Source organism: Molossus molossus, unplaced genomic scaffold, assembly GCF_014108415.1.
Source record: "Molossus molossus isolate mMolMol1 unplaced genomic scaffold, mMolMol1.p scaffold_m16_p_9, whole genome shotgun sequence".
NCBI classification, from domain to species: Eukaryota; Metazoa; Chordata; class Mammalia; order Chiroptera; family Molossidae; genus Molossus; species Molossus molossus.
In genome coordinates, this window is record NW_023425403.1 from 9,186,553 (window position 1) to 9,209,908 (window position 23,356).

The 23,356-nt window shown below is 43.5% G+C and overlaps 1 protein-coding gene across 1 annotated transcript in view; it reads left to right on the plus strand.

Annotated features, from left to right (window-relative positions):
- TENM3 (teneurin transmembrane protein 3) overlaps window positions 1–23,356 on the plus strand; it is a 427,193-nt gene that overhangs the window by 255,658 nt on the left and 148,179 nt on the right. The window contains exon 4 of the mRNA XM_036250066.1: window positions 17,954–18,192. Within this exon, the coding sequence (XP_036105959.1) occupies window positions 17,954–18,192 (239 nt within the window). The remainder of the gene's footprint in view (window positions 1–17,953; window positions 18,193–23,356) is intronic.

A 23,356-nucleotide genomic window follows, 5' to 3' on the forward strand; every position in this document is an offset into this window, starting at 1 on the left:
AAAATAGTGTTGAGTATTAAATGAAATAAAGCACCTGGCTCCATAAATTTTTTTTAATATTTTCAAGTAATAATAATAGTAATGATAATAATAGTAATAACCACCACCATTGCATAGGATAAAATAACCTAATTGGTTAACAGTTGAACAAATATCTTTTATCATCAAGTAACTCTTCTCTCCAATGGATAAGGAAAGTATGTATCATAACTGGAACATTTACAGTAACAAAGAACAAATTTACCTCTACGTGTTAGGTAGGCCAAGCATAAACCATATTGTTGCCAGAATATAAAACAGCTTGGTTTTTTTTCACTATTGCTGTCACTCAATAAAAAGTGGGTGAATTTTTGAAAGAAGGAACCCCAAGTCTGCTAATTTGTTCTTGAGAAGAAAAGAAAATATCTTCATATTATAATGAAAGGCAATTCTTCATATCCTTGAAACATTTAATTAACGGAAGCAGTAAACGTTTGGAAAGCATCCGTGTGAGGCTTGATGGATGCATTGTCTCCACGTCAGCAGAAAGGAGACCTCCGAGTTCCAGGTACTGGAGGCTTGCAGTGTGTTTTGAGTGTGATGAAGCTGCTATACCGTAGAGTAGGAGTGTCTTTTGTTTCATTGAAGTGAACCAGTTTGTTTTTAATAGCAACTAAGACACCAAGAAGGTATGCATTAGTCATTTGCTATAGGTCTAAATGATTTTTAAAAGAGTTCATTTTAAGAAATTGCAAGCACTGTATACTCTAATAATGTTTGGTTTTGGATAACCAGCAATCTGTAGGAAAAATTCATATACGATAACCTTCATTTCCATAGCACCGAGGGAAATGAACTCTTAACTATTTCTAACACATTTCTAGTCCCTTCTCTGAACATGGTCAAGGTAGGCAGTCATCTGTGCTATTACTGAGGATTTCTGTCATAGCTAATGACTGATTTAGTCGCAATCTTTTCCTGAATATGATCTATCCATTTCGGGCAACTTTGTGAGACTTTTTAAAAATTCTTTTCTTCTTCACGCATATTGTCTGTGAGAGTATGTCTCAGTCCTCTGTCCTTAATATGTGTGTTTTATCTCTACTTAACATCACCGCTACATGGTGACTTTACCTTTTCCTAGAATCAATTTTTGTCCATTTTTAAAACTGTGTGTGTTTTTTCTCTAAAATTTCATCCTCTGGCTCCATTACCAGCTGATACGCACCCTGTCGAATATAATTGCTTATCTTTCCCACGTTTCTTTACTTTGCCTTCACATATGTTAGCCTATTTCATTTCTTTCTCCTTTCATTTCAAGCCTGTTTTCTACACCATTCTCGGAACCCTTCTTCTTACCCATGGGATTAAATTCTTGGACATGCAGTTAACCAACTGAGCTTAATAATAAATTCTGTTTGATGACCCCTCTGATTCTGCTGTGACCCTCTTTATAATTTCTTAGCATCTCACCTCATATTCTGAACCATTTAAAATCCTGCCAGAAGTCCTAAGTCCTCTTGTTCCAGTCACGTCCTGCACCGAAATAACACTGCGTCTCTCCGGGCATGGAGTAGTAGGAAAAGCACTGGTTTGGGGACAGACAGATCTGGGTTGAAATCTCACCATCCTACTCACTGTGTAACCTTGGGCAGATTACTCATACATTTTTATCTTGGTTGGTGGGTGTTTTTTTTTCCTTCATAAAATAGCTAATAATACTTCACAGAGATTTTATAAGGATTTATTGAAATGTCATGTAAAGGACATGGCACTTGAGTGTCTTTTCTTTATTCCTTTCCATACATCGCATAATGTATGATGCTGTCCATTTAGAAGTATGATGGTTGACTTAGTATTTATAAAGGTAAATGACAACGACCAAGAACTTACATGTCGACTGATTTTTGTGAACAATCCCCTTTTCAGCTTTGCAGACAGGCATTTTTGTATTGTGAGAGTGATCACCTATTATCAGTTTAATCGGAGGGACATCCTAGAGGAGATAAAACATGAGGCAGATTTTCCAAAGACAGGCTTTGCTTTGTGAAAAGGTCGCAGGAGTGATGCAGGGAGGGATTATCTGCGGGGGTGGGGGAGTTTCATAGAATAAAACCTGGGTGTGGACGTCTCGCTGCGCAGCATTGTGGAAACAACCTGGGGACCGAGGACCGGGAGAAGTTACGACAGCTTTTGAGAAAGACAAACTCTATTCCAGAACAAATTTCAGAATTAGAATTAATCTTAGAAATTATCTAATCTTTTTATTTATTTTTTTTCTTTATTGATTTTAGGGAGAGAGAGAGAGATAGAAACATTAATGAGAGAACACTGACTGGCCGCCTCCTGCATGCCCCCCACTGGGATCGGGCCCACAACCTGGGCTTGTGCCCTGACCAGAAATCAAACCTGCTACCAAACTGACGACCTCTGGGTGCATGGGTCAACACTCAACCACCGAGCCACACCGGCCTGCTCTTTCTAAATTCTTTTTAAGGCCCATTGAGAGTTAGAACTCTCGGGTTCTGTGAGTTTGGCTTTTTTAGATGCCACATGTTTCCGAGGTTATACGGTACCTGTTGAAATCTGGCTAATTTCTCTGATGCTGGAACAAACATGTTGTGAGCTGTTGTTGGCTTCGCACATTTTCAAATAAACAAGAAAAAAAACCCACTAAAATACCACGTTGTGCAGACTTTTAAGCAGTTTGGAAAATGGAAAATTGTTATCGATGACAATCATTTTTCTTGACAACAAAATCATATGGATGAAAATATTTCCAAATGTAAGTTTTAAAGCTATTTTCTCTGTACTAAGAGTTTCTTTAGGGAAGCAGTACTTTCTCACTCATTCTTGAATACTACCTTTACCTGAAAGGGACAGATTAATAATAATAATTTGTTTTTATGTGTTCTTAGGAACCTATTGCCACAGCCACTTGGAACATTCTCCTTTTTATATATTCGACTCATTTTTAAGGTTTATAACTTTTTGGGGTACTTGCCATGAGCTAACTGGCTAACATTTATATGGTTAAAAAAGATTTCTCAGATCATTGAAAGCTCACCATAAGTATTATGAAGAATAGTGAACTCATTCACACACACGCTGCAAAAGCTAAAGGGAGGGGGTGTCACTGTCAGCTCCTCAGCTGGGAGGACGCCTCTTCTCCCAGGACACCCAGAGCCCGAGTGGCTGCAGGAGACGGCTCAGTGTCGGCTCCACGTCACCCGTGTAGTAAATGCGGGAAAGCCTAGTATCGCCCCGTGTTAGAGCACCGGCCCACGGACCAATGAGTCTCGGGTTTGATTCTGGCCAAGGACACGTAGCTCAGCTGCATTTTGTCCCCGGCCCCAGTCGGGTCCTGCAGGAGGAAGCCAGTCAGTGTGTCTCTCTCACATCGAAGTTTTTCTCTGTCTCTCTCTCTCCCTCCCTCCCAGTCTATCTGATGATAAATAGAAAAGTATCCTCAGGTGAGGATTAAAAAAAAAATTAAAAACCTAATATCTCTCTTACTTTTTAGGTAAGTTGATGACTATAAATAGAAATGTATTCTACACAAGAGTTAAGGTACATTCCTCATGTAGAAACTACTGCTATATTATGTAACTGGTTAAGAACGTAAGTTGTAGAGCAAAACAGACCTGGCTTTGTCCCTGTATCAACTCTGACACATTAAGGCTCAATTTCCTCATCTTAAAACAGGTCTTACACACAGAGAGACAGAGAGAGAACATTGTGAAGCTTAAATTAGATAATATTTTCTTTGCGCACAGGAAATAGTTGCTTAAAACGCTTTATTTCCACCACTTTCCATGCCTTGGATTGGAGGCTCTCTGCTCAGCTGACTGACTAGGAGGGAGAGCTTCACCATCTTACTGCCTTGACGTCTTCTGTTCTTCATAAACGCAGTTACACCTGAAGTGTCCTTTTTATCTGGATCATACTTCCGTCTCAGACTTACAGAAAGAACTTTGCAGAACACTTTGAAGCACAGATGGCAATCAATAATTAAATGAATTAATAATTAAATAGATTAGGTCTTGTTCAAATAGCACAGAGGAATTTTAGGATGTTCCTGTTCATTTTCATGTTAATTGTAATATATTTAGTATGGCCCTGGCCGGTTTGGCTCAGCGGTTAGAGCGTCCGCCTGCGGTCCCGAGAGACCCGGGTTCGGTTCCCGCTAAGGGCACGTACCTTGGTTGCAGTTTGTCCCCGGCCCTGGTTGGTCGTGCGAGTGGCAGCCACTCGATGTGTCTCTTTCACATCGATGTTTCCCTCTCTTTCTCTCTTCCTCTCTCTCCCTCCCACTCTGTCTGTACAAAAAATAGAAAAATGTCCTCGGATGAGGATAAAAAAAAAAATATATATATATATATATTTAGTATGTAATAACTACCAACAGTAGGTGTAATTAATATCTTAAAACATGTAAGAAAATACCTACTATAAACTCATACATTTGATGTTGTGACTCTACCACTAAAATAACTAAAATGTGAAGCAAAAACTATTTTAGCCTTTTTGAGAATAGTAAAAAAGTTCTGCATACTTTCCAAATTAACGTTGTTTCATTGTTGTTCAGTTCTTAATGCTCCCAAACTCTATAGTATGATTTCATGCTTGATTCTAGACATCTCCGAGTTAAAATAAGTCATAATAAAAATATCTTGTGCCCTGGCTCAGCGGTTAGAGTGTCGGCCCACAGGCCAGAGAGACCCGGGTTCGGTTCCTGCTAAGGGCACGTACCTCGGTTGAGGTTTGTCCCTGGCCCTGGCTGGGGTCTTGTGGGTGGCAACCAGTCGATGTGTCTCTCTCATATCAATGTCTCTCTCTCTCTTCCACCCTCTCTCCCTCCCGCTCTGTCTGAAGATAAATGCAAAAATGTCCTCGAGTGAGGATAAAAAAATTTTTTTTTTAAGTCTTGCTTTTTTTTGTATCCCTATATATTTTATACAGCTGTGATTATGCTTACGCTATATCTCTCTCTCACATACTTAAGACTGGAAAGTAATTGTAAAAGATAGTAAAGAATTCACTAAAATAGATTTCCCACAAATCACCTGATGGTCTCTAGAATTCTGCCTCCCAGTTTGCAGAGGTCAGTTAACGCATACTGCTATCCTGACCCTGAACATATCTGTAAAGTTACTGTAATTACAAATTGATAGAGAAACAATTGCTAAAATATATAATTAGTCACATTTATATTGCAATTGTTTTGGTAAAATGTTAAAAACAATTTTTGTCTCAGATCACTTTTTGTTCAAGCAGTAATAGCTCATATTAATTCAGGTAACAACAGTGAAATGTATCTTGTTTATAAGCTTTTCATTTAAGACATTGTTCTTGCTGGGCTCACCTCCTAGCGAGAAAGTTGTCCAAAGATAATAACACATCAGTTCAGAAGTGCAATAGATTTGAGATCACAACATGTTATCAGCACAAAGAAGTAGTTCATCAACCTCACCAACTCCCTGCGTCACAGCTAGAATCATCACATTTTGTGTTCACATCGAAATATATAATCTGCATCCTAATGTGGATTACTTACTTGGGGGAATGTTTTCTTTTCTTATGTAAAATATTTTCTTTAAAATGCATACCGTAATTATCTTAAAAGTTATCAAAGAAGAGTCATTTTAATTAGTAGGAGTCTAAAATATTTTTTTTTCACAATTCAGGGCTGCATAGTACATTACTTTCTATGAAAGATTTTCAGTTCAATTGATGGTAAGAAATGTATTCGTGTACATTAGAAGCAAGGTCATTCACCCATCTTGAAGAAGCCCCCACCACTTCCTGGAAAACGTGCACCCATGTACACACCTGCACAGAAACCTTTTCTGGACTCATCATCCTCTTTAAAAAACAGCAGAGATTAACTTATCAAAATGCAAAGAGAAAAATATTGAAGTTTAGGCAAATTGTGTCATTTGTTAACTGTTTTACCATTTGATCGGTTCTCGAGACAGGCCTTTTCCATTTTTAGATTCCATTTGCTAATTTTTATTCTTAGTTAGATCTTTTGTCGCGTACTACTGCCACCACAGTGGTTATTGAAGAACTTAATTAAAGACGGGTCCTTCTAATACTTTTTTCTTTCCTCATTCGAGTTCAGTACGCTGCTAGGTTCTCCTCCTCTCATTCTTGAAAGCATTTTTAAAAAAATAATAGCTAAAGGTTGAAAGAAAATACTTTCTCTTTAACTGTAATGATGAGGATTCAATGTGGGGTTCTTTTTTTTCAGTGAGGCTGGATTTCTGCGCCCCTGAACCTCAGTAGGAACATGTTCTTCCCCTTATGTTGTTTGGTAGATCAGAGCCACCACCTCTACAGCCCTTGTCACATGTGGGAGTGCATCCCTGTGGCCAGAGCTGGAAACGTCCCCTCGATTGTCACCACTTTGTTCTCAGCAGCTTAAAAAAGGGGGGCAGTGAAGGGAAAGGAAGTTGTGCAGAAAAATACTTTTCTTTTCCTTCCTTCAGGACAGCAGATGTGGGAGGGATGAGGGATTTATGTGTATGGACATGTCCAGGGCATTCAGATAGTCAGACCGCGCTGTCCAGAGGCCTCTGCTAATAGGTAAAAGGAATGAGTAGGGGCAGCTCTTTCTTTCCTACATAGATGTTAATGCAGGTAATAAATTGAAGCAAAGTTTTTAGAGGAAAAAAGAATATATAAACGCTTCTCCAGCCAGAAAGGGCAAAGGAAGAGGAACAGTGTGATCTGTATGAAGAAAGCAGGGAAACCTTTTGGGAAGCTGTGACGACCCGAGGTGAGTTTCAGCGAGACTTCTGCACGGCTCACAAATCCAAGTATTAAGTTCAAAGAGAAAAGAAAGAGAACCCCCTAAAGAAGGTACCTGTGGAATAAGAGAGTATGTCGGTGAATGTTTTATAAGCACATGGAAATATAGCTACAAACACAGGAAACAAGAAAAGCCCACATGAGAACAGGTACTGGTATCTTATTTAGAGAGAGAGGCCAATGCAGGTGGTAGATGAGCTGTTTTCTGTCTTTTTCATCACACAGCACACATAAACTAATTACTGGAATTCTGCAGTGCACCCAAAAATATAGTTTTTGCCGATCCGATAAAAAAAAAAAGTTATAATTTTGCTTCATTCATACCGGATGGTTATTGTTGTGTTGGCTGTTGTCATTTTTTATTTGACAATCTCAAGGGAAAGAGGTCGGTGCCCTGACTAAATAGGTGTATTGCAAGCTTTACAATTTCTGCAGCACACCAGCTGAAAATGGCCCTGGCGGGTGCTTAAAGTAGCACTGAGATTAGAAGGGGTAAGGAAGCGGGTTTCTTAACAAATAGGTAGACTCCAGAGGGAGGCACAATGAAGGGGACATTGGGAGTAAAAATTAAGAGTGAGGTGACATATAACAATGAAGAATGTCTAGGCCGCTGGGTTCCGAGGTCAGGTGGGCTGAGCTCTGTGTTGTGGAAATTCCATTTGTTCTCAATTGACTCCCGAAAGCGAGCGGCTGGGGTGACGTTCTACGCAGGAGTCTTTTGAATTGATTTTCTGATTTGTTACAGTCTTGATGGGAGTGAAACGGGAGGTCGGAGTGAAACGGGAGGTCGGAGACGCATGTGCCAGTTCCTTACGGCAGTGGTCCTCAAAGTGTGGTCCCTGGACCGGCAGCCAGCCGGGCCCCCAGCCCAGACCTGTGTCTGCGAGGCTTCGGAGCAGGGCCAGTGCAGGCCACGATTGAGAACCACTGCTGAGCAAGTGGGAGGGTCTCTCAGGACATTTCTGCTCCTCTTGGCGACCGACCCTCGACCGCGAAAGTTCACAGGGCTCTTTCCTGCGATTCCACAGCCAGCCTGGTTGAACTTCTTCACGGGAGAGGTAGGTGTCAGGAATACCTCTGCGGTCTTACGCAGATGCTAGTGTGGGTGGGCCTCTCCCTAAAAATGCTTAGCAACCTCTGCAGTCTCTTAGTTCAGGAAACTTCAGAGCTTCTAGGCCATCATCCCAGACCGATGGAGATTTCTGTCCGATAGCTAGATAGTTAAGCACAGTAGGTGATCAGACTAGATGTCCCTGGGTGTCTACTGATGATCAGTTACTGACAGGTAAGGAAAACAAACAGGAATCCAGCCTCGAATAAGAACAGGCAATTCTCTCCGTGGGCTTGGTCTTGCTTTCTTTAGTTTTCTGTTTATGTAGCTGCCAGAACGGTTGTATCTCCTTGCATCATTACCTAAAACACATCATTTAGATAAACTGCTTTTTCAGCTGTTTAATTAGTTACAAATGTACATTTAACAGATAATCCAATTGGCCGATGGAATTTTAAATTCAGGCTTCGATGGTGCAAATACTGAAGACTGTAAACAACGTGCAGGTGTTCACAATGCTTGGAAAATAGTTAATGTCATCTTTCAGGTACATCATTTTAAAATATATATGCTGGCAAATATTTAGGGCTGTTTTAACTCTTGCACTATTTAATAAATAGACTCTCAATTATAGGTGACGTAATTAAGTGAGAAGTAAAGTCTAGGCAAACTATCTATTGTTTTGGTATTATCAAGCGACTAAAAACCGTTTTGAACTCAGTAGTTAATTTTAGCCTTCCTATATTTCCAGGTAAATTTAATCCACAGTGTAGGATCCATTTGCTTTAGATCTGAAAATGTCATTTCGGAAGTGCCGTTTGATGTTGAGGAAATCTTAGGAGACCTTTAATAAGCCTCTTAAATCCAGGAAGTCATATTTTGCCTGAGGAAAAGGAAACCATACCTTAAAATTTTTTAGCTCTTAAGTAAGAACTTTGGATTCTGAAAAGGCTGCAGATTTGACCAAATATAGCCAATCTTTCATCTTGTTGGCACCCTGTCTTTGAAATCAGAACATCTCATTTGAAGCAAGCAATCTATATACGAGGCGCATTTTTTATTGATTTGCCTAGAAACACAAGTGAAAGGCAGAGATTTTATTTAAACATTTAGCATACAGTTTGATGTAAATTACTCTCTTTGTTCAACGAAGAAGACAATAAGGAGGAAGCATTAATATTTCTTGTGCGGTAGAGCCTTCTCCTTATAAGATATAACAGTTACTTACAATAGCAATATTCTTTCGGGGGTCTGTTTTTCACTAATAAAGGTTTCAAGCATGCCTTACAGAAACTGAACACTATAACTATTACACTCTTTTTCTTCTGACTGTTTGCTTTGTCAAACTCAAAGAAGGCTTTTAACACTACATTGAAGAAGCAAACCTCTTTTCTATGAAGATAACAACTATGAAGTTAATCTAATTAAAATTTCATTCAGTGGTTACACTTTCCTTTGACTTTTATTTTCTGTCCTAATGTCCTATTGAAGAAATAACTCCAAGCACTTTGAGTCATGCTGTAATACATTTTCCAAGGATGCTTTTCGTTTTGGTCTGTATAATTTCCAATTTATTAAACCATGTTAATCTCCTGAACAAAACATTCCCATTAACTCATTGTTTCCTGGTACTTGTTTAAACTGACAATATAATTATATATTAGAATTTATTTAATTTTGTGTTTGATGTCAGGATCTTTTTAAATGAGCATTGAGCCCGGCCGGTGTGGCTCAGTGGATTGAGCATAGCCCCATCGACTGAGAGGTCCTGGTTCGATTCCCGGTCAGGGCACACGCCCAGGTTGCAGGCTTGATTACCAGTAGGGGGCGTGCAGGAGGCAGCCAATGGATATTTCTATCTCTCTCTTCCATCTCTCTCTTCTTTCTTCTCTCTCTAAAAAAATCAATAAATTTATTTTTAAAATAAAATAAAAAATACATATAAATAAATGATCATTGATATGTTGCTATTATATATAATATAATACAGGAAGACACGTTTAAATTTACCACCAAAAATCTGATTACTTTTCCACTAAATATTTTATGATTGTAAGTTTTGTGATTATTACTTTGAAAGACAAAAATCAATCAAAAGTGAAGAGTTACTAAGGAACAAAGCATATCTGTTAAGGGATGGAGTAAAAAAAAAAAAAAACAAATTGTAAGAGGCCTGAAATAAAAGGGGATAGATATTGTGACTGGACATATACAAGTAATTGTTCTGAGCAAGTATATAAAACATGACATTGCATTTGAGAGTTGATGAAAGTTCGAAAAGGAAATGTTACTTTGGGCTCTCTGCCTCTGTCCCAAAAAATTGTACCCAGTGTTTCTGTAGATTCTGTTACATTTTGAAAATGAAATGTATTTTAATAAATACTGGCTTGATAATTATTCAAAACCGTGTATACGTTTTGGGGGGACACCCCATAGGTAGAAAGAGGGCGTTGAGAACCCAGAACGTCCACCCCAGCACGAAAGGGGACAGAAGGACACGCTGTGAGGGGAAGATGCAGGGTGGTATCTACAGGCGGAGCGGTGGCCGGAGGCGGAGAGGGCAGGCTGGAGGAGTAATTGAAAGTCACCCCTGCGTCCCTCAGGGACACTTACTGACAGCGACCCAGAGGCGGAAATGGGACCGCAAGAAAGATGAGGAGCTTCGGACTTTATCCCGACCAATTTTAAATTTGTGGCATGACCCATGGAAAGACGCATCAGAGAACCGATTAGACGTGTCACAGAAGGCGGGAGCCGGAATGAAAAGGTGGGTCTGAAGGCTGATCCACAAAGAAACAGACTTTCAGCTTCAGAAGAAAAACAAGCAGCTCTTAACCCTGCTTAATACGGAGCCATCCTTCCCGTGTCCGTTTCTCTTGCCACGTGGCATCCCTGTTCCTGATGCCACGCAAGTCCACGGTGCTTGTCTGGGTGCTGTTGTCACACAGGACCCGAGCAAGGTCCCAAAGCCACAAAGCAACTTCGTGTTCGGCGACCTTCTGCCCTGCAGTCACTGGGGCTTTGAAATTGGTTTTCGTCGACTCACTGTCTGACTGTCTGTTGTCGAGCGTGCCTGTCTGTCCACCAGAGTGGAAGCGGTGGTGCAAACAGCTGAGCAGCCGGAGGCAGGTGTCACGCCGGCTCGTGAGGGCCGTCGGAGCACAGTCGTGCTCCATGTCACAGGAAGCCACCTGCTGCCACCACCACTTCATTGCCACATACAATGGGCACTGTTCTCACAGGGTTCACGGTTTTCACTCCCAAATATGGTCTGAGAAGTAAAGATTTCTGCCTTTGTTCTGCAAACCTCCTGTGGATGCCACGTCACAACTGTATGTTTTGATAGTAAGTTTTGCAGAACTTTCCATTCGTGGGAAGCATATGCCCAAGGCTGGAGGGCCTGGTGAAGAGTCACAGGACGAGGAAGGACCGTATGGACACACAGATAGAGGTGCCTTATAGACAGTCAGGTGCTCAGCTCACTTGCTCATGCACTCAGGGTATCATTTTCCCACAGCTGAGTTTCTGTGTCCGTGTCGCTGCTCGCTCATTGAGTATTTGCGTAAACTGAGCTGTGGCCTTGGCACAGCTCAAAAGAAGTCAGAGACATGCATTTGTCACCATGTGCACTCGCAAGCGGCGGGTTTTCTCTGTTCTTTAGTGGAAAGAAAGAATGTTGCTGGTTCTGGAAGGAAGATGTCCCATCTGAGCCTAAAAAATTACACGATTCCCACCAAATAGGAAGGCCAGTGTTCTCTAGAGGAGATGTGCAGACACGGACTACTTCTACGATGCTAGTTTGTTTCTAAGAGGTTTTCACATGTGTCTTTTAACACATCTATTTTGAGGGCTAATCTACCTAAAGGAATTGTTCTCACATGAATAACACCATTTGTTTATAATTGTTTTCAAAAGTACATCAATTGAGACAGTCTTTACAAATTCTTTCTATACGTACATACTAGAAAGCCATCTGGAAATATTGAAGACCACTGATTTTTTTTCTTTGTTAATCCTCACCCGAGGACATTTCTTCCATTGATTTTATTTTTTTTATTTTTTATCCTCACCCAAGGACATTTTTTCCATTTTTTGTTCAGATAGAGTGGGAGGGGGAGAGAGAGAGAGAAACATCGACGTGAAAAAGACACATCGAGTGGTTGCCAACCAGGGCCAGGGACAAACTGCATCCGAGGTACGTGCCCTTAGCGGGAACCGAACCCGGACTCTTAGGACTGCAGGCTGACACTCTAACCGCTGAGCCAAACCGGCCAGGGCTCTTCCATTGATTTTTAAAGAGAGTGGTAGGGAGAGAGGGATGGGGAGAGAGAGGGAGGAAGAGAGAGAGAAACATCCATGTGAAAAAGGCACATTGATTGTTTGCCTCCTGAACGCACTGAGACCAGGGTCAGGGATTGAACCTGCAACCCAGGTACGTGCCCTTGATTGGGAATCGAACCCAAGACCCTTTGTTGGTCAGGCTGACACTCTAACCACTGAGCCACACAGGCCAGAGCAAGACCATTGATTTTAAAATACAAGGCATTGTTGATTTGGCTCCTCTTTCCACACTTTATATGATTTCTGTATTTATTATGCACATAAAGCTCCAATGCACTAATTCGATGCCCCCCGATACGGTTGGTCACTTAGAGGAAGGGTAAGTGTACTTCTGAGATTTAAAGTCAGTGGCCAAAACATTTCTCTCTCAACAGCACAAGTAAATTTATGTATAAATAAGTTAGAAACTCTTGTGAGGTGAAGTGGTCTTCCGTTCCACTCCTATTGATGATTAGTGTACTTTTGAACGTTACATCTTTATGTGTGACAATATCTCAAAGTTGCGGTTTGCTCTCAGAAAAACAATGTCGCAGTAATTCAAGCGTAGTTCTGGAAAGAGTGCTTTGCCGGGGTCACCAAAGCAGGTGGGCGCCGTGTATCAATGTCACAGACGTCGGAGGTTGAAACAGAGATGTCTGATGCGGGGCTGGCGTGGGTGTGGCTCATTGTCTTGTGTTTTTAGTGTCAAGGCTAAAAATAATGTGGAGTCCCACAGGCTCAGGGGCCAGTCCCATTTCCCATGAAGAAATGATCCAAACCACTTTGCATTTCAACGGTAACACATTTTCCAAGGGAGCTCTTCATTTTGGTCCCCATAATTGCCAACTTTTATTTACCTATGTTTTATTTTACCATTTCACTTACTTATTGTTAGCTGTGGGTCCTTGTCCAAGGGACTTAATTTCCACCGGACTCACGTTCCACATCGGCACGATGGTCACCATTTCATTTCATTTCATTATTTCCAGTATTGACTGAGCAACGACTGTGTTCCAGGAACTTTCCACATCCTGGAACTGCGGAAGGGGAGTACGAGTCGTAGCGTTTACATTCTGATGGGAAAAGACGGGCGCATCTGTGCAGTGGCTGTACCGTCTTATCCACCGCTTGGCGCGCTGAAGAGCGTTGTGGGATATTCCTACGTTTTATTTGAAGCCTCGCCTCAGAGGCCCGTCTGTCCCTCCTCCCGTGCTGCTGGGGGCACTGCAGGGCTCTGCTGAGCCTTCTGCAGGGAGCCGCTGAGTCCGTGTGCCCGGTGCTGCCGCTGAGGCTGCCCGCCTGGCTTGCCCGTGGCCGCCTCAGGTCCAGCGGCACACTCTGCCGTTCCTATGCCACAAACATAATCCTGCTTCGTCCAAGTCGTGCTGAGTGCAGGAACCTCGGGGAGCTCTGGGGAGCGGCACCCCCTCGACACTGCTCACATCCATCGTCTGTGTGGGATCCTGTGACCTCTGCAGGACTCTGATTTTCTCTGGGCTCCGGCCCACCAGGTGGTCTCTGCTTCTCCAGGGCCCCATCCTCCGGGGAGCCAGGCCGCCCCTCTGTCTCTGAGGCCCAGGGAATCGTCTGTCCTCACTCCCCTCTTTCCCTTCTCCTAACCCTTCATGAGAAAATGTTCTCGTCGGAGGGGACTCTATCTCCTAAATTCTGTACCTTTCAAACACTTTGGTTATAGCCACATCCTTTCCATCTCTGCATTCCTGCAGAAATTCTCTCTAGTACCAAGACTGTCTTTGGCCCTAGGCCTACACGCTGGTTGCTTCTCGTGTGTGACTTGTTTCTGGGCATGGTGTCACCTGGTGCTATTTCTGTGCCCTCCACCCTCCAGCAGGCCGTGGAGGTAGCAGAGAGGGCCTCGGACATCTCTGGAGACTGGCCCACCCCAGACTTGCCACCAAGCCCTGGGCAGGCTTCTCTCCCTGGGCCCTGCGCCATCCTCTCCGGGCTGGGAGGAGACCCCTTTTCTCTCCCGCCCCATTTCTCCCGCACCTTACGGTGATACCCAGGTCCGCTCCAGTTCACCCAGAAGTCTGGGCATTAGGAAACCGGCAACACACTCATGCTGTAGGTGTCCCCTAGAAATGTATGCGTAAATTTGAATAATTATAAAGCCAGTGTCTATTAAAATACATTTTCTTTTCAGCATGTAGTAGAACCTACAGGCACCCTGTATACATTTTGGGGGACACCCTGCATTTTCCCTTTCATCATCTCATGCCTCCTGGAGGCCGTGCACTGAAGTAGCTGTCGGACCGAGAGGTCAGGCAGAGCAAGGACGAGGGAGGATTTCAGGAGGAAAAACACACTTTAAATGGGATTTAAACCCAGCCGGTGTGGCTCAGTGGTTGAGCACCGACCCTGCACCAAGAGGTCACCCGTTTGATTCCTGGTCAGGACACATGCCCAGGTTGTTGGGCCGATCCCCAGTGAGGGGCATGCAGGAGGTGGCCAGTCAGTGTTCTCTCTCATCGATGTTTCTCTCTCTCTCTCCCTCTCCCTTCCTCTCTCTCTAAAATCAATAAAGAAAAATAAATAAATAAATTGAATTATTTTCTTTATTTAACCACCAGGCAAGTACACAGCTGAACAAGAGCATAACATTGTAATAAGCACTTTGACGGCAATGCGCACGGCAACATGATGGAGAGGACGGGGACTGGGTCTCAGCGGGAGCTTCTCAGTTACATCCACTCATCCAGCCTCGCAGTCCCCGCCTCCAGGAGGAGGGGCTGCCCCTCCCGAGTGCTGGCTCCTCCTTCTCCTTGCCGGGGTCCTGGAGGACGTAGGCTGTTGCTCGGTGGTGAATAACCCTAAACCAGGAAAGGTTAGGCCAGACCAGCCTGTCACCGGTTTTTGCAGTGATCATGAGCTGAGAATGGTTTTCACATCTTTATGTGATTGAGAACATGGAAAGAAGACTACCTCATGACATGGGACAGTTATATGAAATTAAAATGTCAAAGTCCATGAGAAGGCATATGTGAGTACAGCCACTGTCGATCATTTGTGTACCGTCGAGGCTGCCGTCACAGCCTTCACCGCAGAACTGCTGTGTCGTGGGAATGGTTGCCTGTACCTGACCCGAAGGAGGAGGTCGTCCTTGGCGGGACACAGCTGTCTTCTCGGCCAGGGTACACGCCAGCGTGAGGAATCACCAGTAGCCCATTTGTAGACCAGAGAATTTTGCGTACATCGGTTTTGAGGGTGTTATACGCTGAATTTGGATTTCAAGCCTTCAAATGATCATCTTTGGTCTTTTGGAATATGGATTCCAAACAGTGAATTTAGGAAGAAAAATGGTTAATGCTTACTGAGCGCTTACCTTGTTCTGGATACTAACATGTAACACATGGAAACGCATCATATACGTTACTTCATTTAATTCTCATGAAATACCTATATTAGAGGTGCCATTATTGTTCCCATTTTACAGAGGCTACAACTGAGGCACAGCAAACCTGCCTAATCTACCAAACATCATCCAGCTCATGATAGGAAGCCTGGTCTCTGAAGCAGACTGCAGGCTCCAGGGCCCGCATGTTTCAGAGCCACGCTGCACTGAACGCGGTAGAGGGTGCTGAAGATGCTGCTTCCGGCATAACTCAGGCCCTAGACCTTTGAGTCTGCCGTAGGGAGCAGTTCCATGGAGAAAAGAAGGGATTCGCAGTACAGTCACTAGTATAATTTATAGAATTATCATTTGCATCTGTTCTAATTCTGTGGTTGACAAAGGCTTTTAGATGTATTAATTGACTTGCAACCCTGTGAGATAAGTAAATCATTACCTCTATTTTACAGTTGGAAAAACAAAAAACCAGCCCTGAGGCTTCCTAAGATCCCTTGACTAGGAAATCATAGACCAAGGGCTCCAAACCAGGTCCTCTGCTGTCTCTTCTTGAATTCCTTCCTCTCTGCCCGTGTTAGGCGAACAGTCTGACTTCTGCAGTGTCTGTACACCAGCTACACTGTTGTTCACTTAGTCATTTTCTGAAAATAGACGCTTTGTAACGTAAATGCCTGGTTAGCCTTTCCTATGCAATAATATACATAAAATGTGTTTGATTCCTCTTTAATTTATTAAACACTGTGTTGTCCCTACTCTATTCTAAGTACTTTACAGTAAGTGTTAATTCGTTTAAGCCTCATAACAACCCTGAGAGATAGATATATTACTGTCCCCATTTTACAGATTAGGAAGCAAAAGCAGAGAGAGCAGTGAAGAACACATACCCAAGGACACATACTAAGTAAGAAGCTAAGTAGGATTTAAACCTCAGCAGTCTAACTTGCAAGTTCTGTCCTTTTAGCCCCTTAATCTGTTTGACACATTTCATCTGTTTTCTAACGCACATTAAAATAAGTACATAAGTATTAGAACTTAAAAGATTCAGCTGTGTGCCTTCTAAAGTCATCTTGCATAAAGGATGTACCGTGGGCCCGGCCGGTGTGGCTCAGTGGATGAGCGTCGACCCTGCACCAAGAGTCGCCAGTTTGATTCCTGATCAGGGCACATGCCCAGGTTGTGGGCCTGATCCCCAGTGGGGGGGCGTGCAGGAGGCAGCAAGTTCATGTTCTCTCTTATCGATATTTCTATCCCTCTTCCTCTCCCTTCCTCTCTCTCTAAAATCGATAAAGAAAAACAATTTTTTTTAATATTCCACTCTGAGAACCACTGTACTAATGTCTCAGAGTTTCGAAGGCATGTGTTTCTGAGCTTAAAAAAAAAAAAAAGACTGTACCATGGTAGAATATTCCAGGGAGCCTAGCACCTCCTGAATGCCAAAGCAGAGCACAGTTCGTTGACCTCATTGAACATGTTATTAGGGACATAATAATAACTGTTAAGACACAAACTATAAATTGCCAACACAATATGAAATGTAAACTATGTATTAGGAATCTTAAAAGCAGTCATCTCTAAAGAATTCCTTAGCACTGTTGTCATTCAGTCTCTGCATAGACATTTTCCGAAGCAAGCAAACAATTTCCAGAGTCAGTCTGCACCCCTGTTTACGGCTCCGTTGTTAGGGAAGCTTCCCGTATTTGATCTGAAACCTGCGTACTGACACCTTCATTTATTTAGGTTGGGTTTGGAAAGTGTCCTGTGATTCCTTTCCTTTCTCTCTGCCCCAGCAAATTTACCTTCCTGGTTATGTTTGTCATAAGCTAAAAATAAAATAGATTTGCCTCCCTTGAGGACTGACCAGCTACCTGTGGCCAAGCCTGATAGTCCTCGTTAGTGGGAGAGCAGACTAGGATTAGAATGTTTCCATGAACATCCAGAAAATAAATCAGTCTGCAAAACATGAGCGTGGTCATGCACACTTGTGTTTATGTGAGTACACAGTCTCATATAGCAGTAAATATATATGTAGCTATAAAGTAGCAAGATGAGTTGTCTAAAGGGACATGTGAAGATGTTCCTAAGGCAGTTCATAAAGGGAAGTTCCTAAATGGTTTTGTGCAGGAAATGGTATGATCAGAATAACTTTCTGGGCTCTCAAGATACCGACTTGCTATCGAGGACAGTCATCACGTGTTCTACCTGACGCTAGTCGACATCACAGATCAGTCTCCCTCCTCACAGTCATTTTTATGAGTTGGCTTTTTCTGGTTAAAATATTTTCTTCATTTCTCGGTTTTTAAAACTATAGGAAGTAAATGATGAAAAGACCCAGAGGAGAGCGAATGCCTAGCTGTCTCTGTCTCCACATTTCACCGTATCTGGATCTTGATGCTGATGTCTGTTGATGTTCTCCTGTTCCACAGGCATTTCCTATTCAAAACAGGAACGGGGACCACGCCACTGTTCAGCACTGCAACCCCGGGATACACAATGGCTTCGGGCTCTGTTTATTCGCCGCCTACTCGGCCACTGCCTAGAAATACCCTATCAAGAAGTGCTTTCAAATTCAAGAAGTCCTCCAAGTACTGCAGCTGGAAGTGTACCGCGCTGTGTGCGGTCGGGGTCTCCGTGCTCCTCGCTGTGCTCCTGGCCTATTTCATAGGTAAGGACAGACTTTCAGCGTTCTCGGGTCTGGCAGTTGGGACCTTTGTTGTTGTTTTGCTTGTTGTATCTGTTTATTTGCTCACCGAGTGTGTTCCGAGGTTATGTTTTATGGGAATGGGGTTGGTAAGACTGCGTTATAATTACAGGGTAGTTTAAGGAATTTTCAACAAATCCCGGTAAATAGCACAGCTGCCTTCGCATAAAGAGCGAGCTGCGTTCTTGGACACAGACTAGCGTGGCCATTCGTGTCTGACTTACCCTCGTGAAAACATGGGTGACCCGTGCCATTCCGGGTGCACAGAATAATTCACGCACGTGCAGGAAAGGAGGCCACCGGGCAGGAGTCCCTGCGGCGCGCGGGCAGCGGGGACCCTGCTTCTGGTGATGTCGCAGGTCTCGGGCTGGCTCGGCTCTCTGAATGTCGCTCGGGCCGTCATCCCGCACTCAGACCGTCATCCCACCCTCAGGAACACTCCCCCGAGAACTGGCATCCAGGAAACAAGGAAGGGATTTCCCGTCCCGCTCCCTTAAATATGTGGACTTTCCAACTCTCCTAACAGGATTGATCGCCACTTTCACTTCATAGTAACCAACGGACGGAAGCTGCTAATAGAAGTTGTAACTGTTACTTTTCCCTGTTTTATAACCTGCATGTGCACTCCGACTATTGGGCGTTGCTTTTTTAAATGTCAGAAAGGACCACATCAGATTTTGATTGGCTTCTAGGTGTCGGGAAAGGCCCGCCACGTGGCCATGGTGTCCACTGACACGAGTCCCAGGCTGTGCGGCGTTGCAGCGAGAGCAGCAGTCAGTGATGCGTTTTCAGGGTTGCAGCGATTTGTGCTGCCCCGTGAAATTCTGTACCCGAATTTCTGCCGAGTAAGAGGATCACAGGGCTGTATCTAGAACAGTACGTGCTTGTAGAGTGGACCACTTTCTGTCATTAGCTACAATACTTCTTCTTTATAAATGATGCACTTTGGAAACTGAAATAACCATGTTGCGTCACAACATGTAAGAGAAAAATATGGAGTGTGATTGCACCTTCGGGATGTTTGCGTCAGGGACGCGGCTCTGTGGCATGTTACACACTGCTGCTCCAGGTCTTTGACCCGGGCGACATCACTCGTGAATCAGGGTGCTCTCTCCCCCTGACCCTGGGCACCGGCTCCTTAGCCGCATCACAGTGCTTCACGCAACAGCTCACAGAACCCCTGCCCACGTGGGTGAAAGCCAGGTGACACCTTTGTGTCCGTTTTCAGTCTAAGGTAACTCTCCTTATGAAGCGGGTCAAACCAGGTACCGAAAGGGTTGTCCCTTGGCTGAGATCCACACCAATGAAACAGTGCTGTGCTATTTCATAACCCTCGAGGTCAATGAGAACAATCGCAACAACCAAAGTCACTCTTTAGGGACAGATTCCTAGTATTCGGCTGGAAAATATCCATCTATTAGGAGGATCTCTTCTAGTTAGCTGTGCAAATTATTTCCGTTTGTCGGCATTGTACTGCTGAAGAATTTTAAACGGTCCTGAAATACATCAGTCATAAATGGGATGGAGGAAATTAAGCCAGACAGATAAATGCTGTGCGGACAGGAATTCAGCATCCCTGTGGTCGACGTCGTCAGACATCCCTTTTGATTGTCAAGGCCTGGGTCCTACCAGGTGTTAAATATTTTGAGTATCAGCTCTGACACCATTCAACCTTATTTATATGTGTGACTAGCAGGAAAAATAACATTTTAACGTGAGATTTGATCACTATTATTTGTGAGACATGTAGTCTTTTTCAAGGATCCTTTAGTGAATATAATTGCGTATTAGATGTCTAAGTAAAAGCTCAAATGTTTCTTTTTGCAGTTGCCCATTTTTATGGTTTAGTAGTTGGCATCATCCTTTATTCCTACTAGTCCACTCTCAAAAATTATTCCTTTGACTTTATCTTTCCCCACAAGGAAACATACAAATTATATAGTTAATCTATTCATGTACAGATATTTGTTCAACATTTCTTTTTTGGGGGGGGGGGGGGAGAGAAACATCGACGTGAAAGGGACACATCGAGTGGCTGCCACCCGCACGACCAACCAGGGCTGGGGACAAACTGCAACCAAGGTACATGCCCTTAACGGGAACTGAACCCGGGTCTCTCGGGACCGCAGGCTGATGCTCTAACCGCTGAGCCACACCAGCCAGGGCTCAACATTTCTTACGATCTAGTTTTTGTGGTAGAAATTGAGGCAATGCACTTCAAGGGTGACCTGGCAAAAATTACTTCTATCATCAAGGAATTACCTCATACTTTTTATTACTTTAATTAATATACTTAAATTTTTCACTGGTCTTTTTATGCTTCAACGTCTGACACATTAATGCAATGATTTTTGTTGTTTGTATAACTCACAAAAATAATTTTTTCGTCAGTTGGCATCATCAGTCTCTTCAGACTGAAGGTATTGCCTTTTCTCAGGGGTTGTCCATTCTTACCAAGTGTGCATGTGAAGCAGAGAGGAAGGAAAGGGCCTTTGCCCATCCCGTGAGATCGGTCAGATAAACCCCAGAATCAGTGGGGAAACCAATGTCGTCATCCGATTGACCTCACAACTTTCAACAAAGCGCAGTCATAAACTTTTTTCCCGTTCCCTTAGAATGCCTCAGTCTCTCACACTGACTGTCCATGTAAAGTCAGAGCCTTAAGAAATATGTCAAATAAAAAGCTTGAGGAACGCCCTGGCCAGTTTGACTCAGCGGTTAGAGCATCAGCCTGTGGTCCAGAGAGACCCGGGTTCGGTTCCCGCTAAGGGCATGTATCTCAGTTGCAGTTTGTCCCCGGCCCTGGTTGGTCGTGGAGTGGCAGCCACTCGATGTGTCCCTTTCACATCGATGTTTCTCTCTCTCTCTCTGTTCCTCTCTCTCCCTCCCACTCTATCTGAACAAAAAATGGAAAAATGTCCTCAGGTAAGGATAAAAAAAAAAAAGGCTTGAGGAATTATTTCTATCCCAGAATTGTCCTCCTCACCTTCCAGTGAGGTCACGAGAAGTTATGAGGATGTAGTGTTAACATGTCTCTTCTCTAAGGTAAAGTTATCTCAGGATAGTCAAGGTGCATAACTTCTGAAATAGAGGGAATGGGGGAGGGGACGGGCTTTGTTGTTCATTTTTTCTATTCCTATAAAATTTTTAGAGAATAAAGAAAAGATGAAAAAGAAAGTGAAAATTAATTCCCATAGGTTACTATTAACTTGCTGCATAGGTAGCCACTGTTAACATTTTGGTGTATACCCTTCCGATATTTTTTCATGCATATGTACATCTAGAATACATATTTTTAACGCATTTGTACCAGACTCTCTCACTGATCATGGATGTCTATAATTTTATTTAGTAGCTGTTTTGAATTACCAGTTCCCAAATATGCAGTGACTGGTTTTTTTCATGCAAGTGTGTGTATATACATGCATGTGGGTTCAGTGGTTCTCAACCTTCCTAATGCCGCAACCCTTTAATACAGCTCCTCGTGTTGTGGTGACCCCCAACCATAGAATTATTTTCGTTACTACTTCATAACTGTAATTTTGCTACTGTTATGTCTTAGGCAACCCCTGTGAAAGGGTTGCTCGACCCCCAAAGGGGTTGCGACCCACAGGTTGAGAACTGCTGGTTGAGTTTATCATATTTTTTCTTTTATTCTCACCTGAGAACATTTTTCCATTTTTTTGTTCAGGTAGAGTGGGAGGGGGAGAGAGGAAGAGAGAGAGAGAGAGAAACATCGACGTGAAAGGGACACATCGAGTGGCTGCCACCCGCACGACCAACCAGGGCCGGGGACAAACTGCAACCGAGGTACATGCCCTTAGCGGGAACCGAACCCGGGTCTCTCGGGACCGCAGGCTGATGCTCTAACCGCTGAGCCAAACCGGCCAGGGCTATTATATTTTTTATCAGAATCAATTATTTGAAAGAAATGTGCAGTGCCGAAGGATAGGCATGTTTGAAATACTGCAAACCATGGCCAAATCCCCCCCAGTTCACACAGTTCCGGTGCTACTTATTATCAACTAATTATTACTAGTAGTGCTAAATATCTTTTCAGATACTTACTCACCAATTGCACTTCTTCTTGCATGTGTGAATAGCCTGATTTCCCCCCATTTTTCTGTTGGGGATATTCTCCCCTTGGTTACTTTCATGTCGATGTTTCTCTCTCTCCCGCTTTATCTGAACAAAAATGAAAAGGTGTCCTCGGGTGAGGATAAAAAAAAAATAGAGAAGAAACTAAAAACTTCAAGCAGTTATGTTTTAAAGCGTTGCCTCAGTGGCATTCTGGAGCGAGGACTTGTACTTCTCGAGCTCGGTGTGCCGAGGACCCGGCTGGAGACCTTGTCAGATTGCAGGTTCTGAGCGGGCAGAGCGGAAGTGAGACGCGGGTCTGCGTTCGGGTGGGTCCTCGGGAGAGGCTGCGGGTCCGAGACCCTGGAGGGCCCAGCTCTGAGCCCACACTGCCAAACGCTGCATTGGGGGTGGAAAGGACCTGTCCCTGCACTGTCCCGTTCAGTTGCCACTGGACACGAGTGCTCTTGAGTACCAAAAACGTGGCTTAGCGTAACTAAGGGACTAAGTTTAAATTTAATTATTGTTCAGCCCAGCCCATGTGGCTCAGTGGTTGAGCACCGACCCCGCACCAAGAGGTCACCAGTTCGATTCCCGGCCAGGGCACATGCCCAGGTTGTGGGCCCGATCCCCAGTGGGGGGCGTGCAGGAGGCAGCCCGTGGATGTTCTCTCTCATCGATGTTTCTCTCTCTCTCCCTCTCCCTTCCTCTCTCTCTAAAATCAATAAAGATAAAAAAAATTTTAATAAAAAAATTTTTATTATTGTTCATTAATTTAAACTCATATGGACACGTGTGGCTAGTAGCTACCATTTGGACAGGACGAGTACAGACAACCTGTTCGAAAACTCACGGGAAATCACGAGGCCCTGTTGGGATAGAGGAGTGAGCAGGATTGAGACACTATAGCTGATAAATAATAAAACAAATATGCCGTGGGTTAGCTTCTCCTGGCTCTTAAAAATCAAATGTCCACACTGGGAGGCAAACCTCGTTCCAACCGAGCCCGGTTGTGATTGTCTTTAGATTGCTCCGCTCCCAGTTCAAGCCC